Here is a 2,974-nt window from a genome sequence, read left to right as displayed (position 1 = left end):
ACATATGCTTTTGATACAGCTATAGTACAAGCCTATAATTTTTTTTTTACTTCAAATAAGTGTTTGGTTCTAGAAAAAGTAGTTTAAAAGTCTTTACCTAGAGAAAATATTTTTTCAGAGTGCAAAGACAGAGGTTGATTTTTTATGCGAGACAATAACAACACAGATAGATAGTGTTCTGCATCACTGGGAGCTTGGCTGAGAGTTCAGTGATGACAAAGGAAGACTGCATTCATAGATTCAAAAACTGAAGGAAGGACTACTTTATGATAGTTTTTGGCTTAATGCAGCCAGAAGGGAGGCTGTGTGACTGGTGTTCTGGTTTTGATCTTACAGACTGGGATGAATGTGCTTCTCACGCCGAGAACGACTGCTCTGTGTTTGCCCAGTGTATCAACCTGATGGGCTCATACCTGTGCAGATGCAAGACAACCATGGATACTAATCCATCCCGACCTGGAAGAAACTGTGAGGGTGAGCAGAAGACTGGGATGTAGTTTCCCTTTGCCGTGAAAGGTTAAAATAAGTTGTGGGTTTTTACATTTGCTTTTATTGCAACTGTTATGTTGTATATAGTGTGTATATAGATTCACCTTTGAAGTCTCTGGCTGAAGGAGTACATGTGATCTGTCTCTGAACATGAAGGTGAACCTTGTATGTAATTTCAGTTGAAATCTCTCTGAGAACATCCTTGATTAGCCTTATGCTGAGCAACATGAGGTGTACTTTTTCCTCTTTTGGTATGTCTGTGCCTGATTTCCTCCCACTGTAATGATCCATGGCCTGCCAACTGGATTAGGAGACCCAGGAATCAAATCTGCATCTTTGTGTAGGCACAAACCAGGTTCAACACCATAAAAATAATGTATTCTAGAATGTGTCAATGAAATAGCCAAGACCCATTTCTTTAAAGCTATTATGCATGTCTGAGTGGCCTCAGTCCCAATTTCAGGACAGATCCTGATGCCTCCTCAACCAATTTGAGGTCCCATTTCAATGTGCATTTGCTGTGTTGCAGGTGAGATTGTAGAGACTCTCACTGAAACGACAGCTCCTGCAGTAACAAACAGCACAGAGTTTGCTCCTGAAGAAGTAAGACCTGCAAGTTCTTCTTCCCATGCCACCACCAAGATGGCTGCTGTAGGTTCTGAGATGAGCATTCCTGTACACCTCCCTGCTGCATTGCCCCTGGGTGACAAGCAAACACCCCATGGTCATTCTCCCACCATCACTGCTCTGTCCCTTTGGAAAAAGGACCTGGCACCACAGACGGACTTTGGCAGGGACAACAGCCCCACAGTGATGGGGATCACAGCCGGTAAGGAAGTGGCCATGGGTGCAGAGTGGCAGCCAGCCATAAGTCCATCGCAGCAAAGCTCTGTGGCAGAGGCTTCCCCTGGTGTGTCACAGCAAGCAGCTACTCTCAGAAATGCACCCATGGGCACAGCTGGGCAAGAGCAACTCAGCTCACCATTGTTAGTGTTTCCAAATCAAACGGCCTCTGCTACCACCAGAAGTTCCACAGGTTTTGGTGTGCTACAAGCCAGCTCTCAAGGTGGCCATGGTACGGCTCTGCTGGCCACAGGGGATGCTGGCGTTTCCACCCTCAACACCACTTTCAGACCACATATAGAGATTGGAAGAGAGAACAGCTCTTGGACCAAGAAGTACGCTGGAGCCCTGGGGTCACCATCTTTTCCAGGCACTTCTCCAGCTCCCAGCTCAACATCAGGGCCAGCCACGGACCACAGTGAGTATGCGCTGGGCAGGGACCTGCAAGTATGGTAATTCAGCTGCATGCGAAGCAATGCCACACTCAGAGTTGAGAAAGATGCACTGTTGGAATCAGTGGTCTGAGATGAAGGTGTCTGAAGCTAGTTTTTCTATGTCAAAATTACTTTGTTGCAGGAATCAGCAGGGTTTTTTTTTCTAAATCAGCATGTCAAAATAGTTTCTCCTTCTGGTAATTTGGTAGTTTTATCAATGTTACATTTCTTCATCTCAAAGCAGATGAAGTAAATCATACATTGCACTGACTGTGGCGCATCAAAACATGCTGCTTACTCTTTGGCCGCACATCTTGGTTTCTCCTGCATGCTCTGTCACTAGGGTGCTGCAGCAGCAGCTCCCTGTAGAGTTACCTCAGAGACAAAGGAAGACAAACAACCTCCCTTCCTATTCCTTTCAGTAGAGGATGGATTAATCTCCTGTGGGACAGAAGCTCCATGGAAGCCTGTGAGGTACTTTTTCCAAGAGCTGAAATTGAGAGCAGCTAGACTGGTGGGGAGGCCTTAATCTGTTTGGGTTTGGGCAGATGTATTGCAGCTAGTTAGGGGATTTTTATATTGATTTGAGCTCAATCATATTTCAAAGTTAGAGTTAGAGTTGGTGTCTAAATTATTGTTTTGTTGCTGTTGTGTCTGGCCAGCACTAAATGTAATTTTTCTTTAGTGTGTTAGTAAGTGATACGTATTTCAGTTTTGCTTCTGCTTCTCTTTATTCTGCCTGTCATGTCTTCCACACCTCTCTGATTCCAAACTGCACTCCTTTCTTCTCCGCTGTGATCTCCTGTTCCTGGGGGCTTCCATTCATCCAGCTCCACTTCTGGTTCTCCCTCATTCCTTTGTCCCTGGAACACCTCTTTTTCAGCCATGTAAGGCCAACACTGCTGCTTCTCCAGCCTCTCTTGTATCACCAGTCCTGATCACCACTGCCACAGTGTCCACTTCTCCAGTTCTGCTGAGCTCTAGGCACCCGTGACCATGCCCCTGTTCAGCTTTTGTCTTTTCTGTTCTTCATTTCATATTCTTTGCTCTGCCTGGCCTGGGTGAGACCTAGGAACAGACCCAGGCAAATAACTAATCTGGGACCTTGGTGGCTAAATGGAGGAAACAAATAATTTTGGACTGAACAACATGTTGACCAGAACTGAAAAGCTCTATCTACTGCTTTGTTTTATGTCCCCCCTGCCCCC

The 2,974-nt window shown here is 45.6% G+C and overlaps 1 protein-coding gene across 1 annotated transcript in view; it reads left to right on the top strand.

Moving 5' to 3' along the window:
- Window positions 1–336: 336 nt before the first annotated feature.
- The window catches only part of UMODL1 (uromodulin-like 1), a gene marked incomplete at its 5' end in the record, with an annotated part of 23,552 nt that continues 20,914 nt past the window's right edge, over window positions 337–2,974 (top strand). The window contains 2 exons of the mRNA XM_008944260.1: window positions 337–474; window positions 1,019–1,318. Of these exons, the coding sequence (XP_008942508.1) occupies window positions 337–474; window positions 1,019–1,318 (438 nt within the window). The remainder of the gene's footprint in view (window positions 475–1,018; window positions 1,319–2,974) is intronic.

The sequence above is a fragment of the Merops nubicus genome, unplaced genomic scaffold (genome assembly GCF_000691845.1).
Source record: "Merops nubicus isolate BGI_N331 unplaced genomic scaffold, ASM69184v1 scaffold7297, whole genome shotgun sequence".
Lineage (NCBI taxonomy): Eukaryota > Metazoa > Chordata > Aves > Coraciiformes > Meropidae > Merops > Merops nubicus.
The sequence above is the reverse complement of the archived record's forward strand: the minus strand, read 5'-3'. Positions and strand labels throughout refer to the sequence as shown.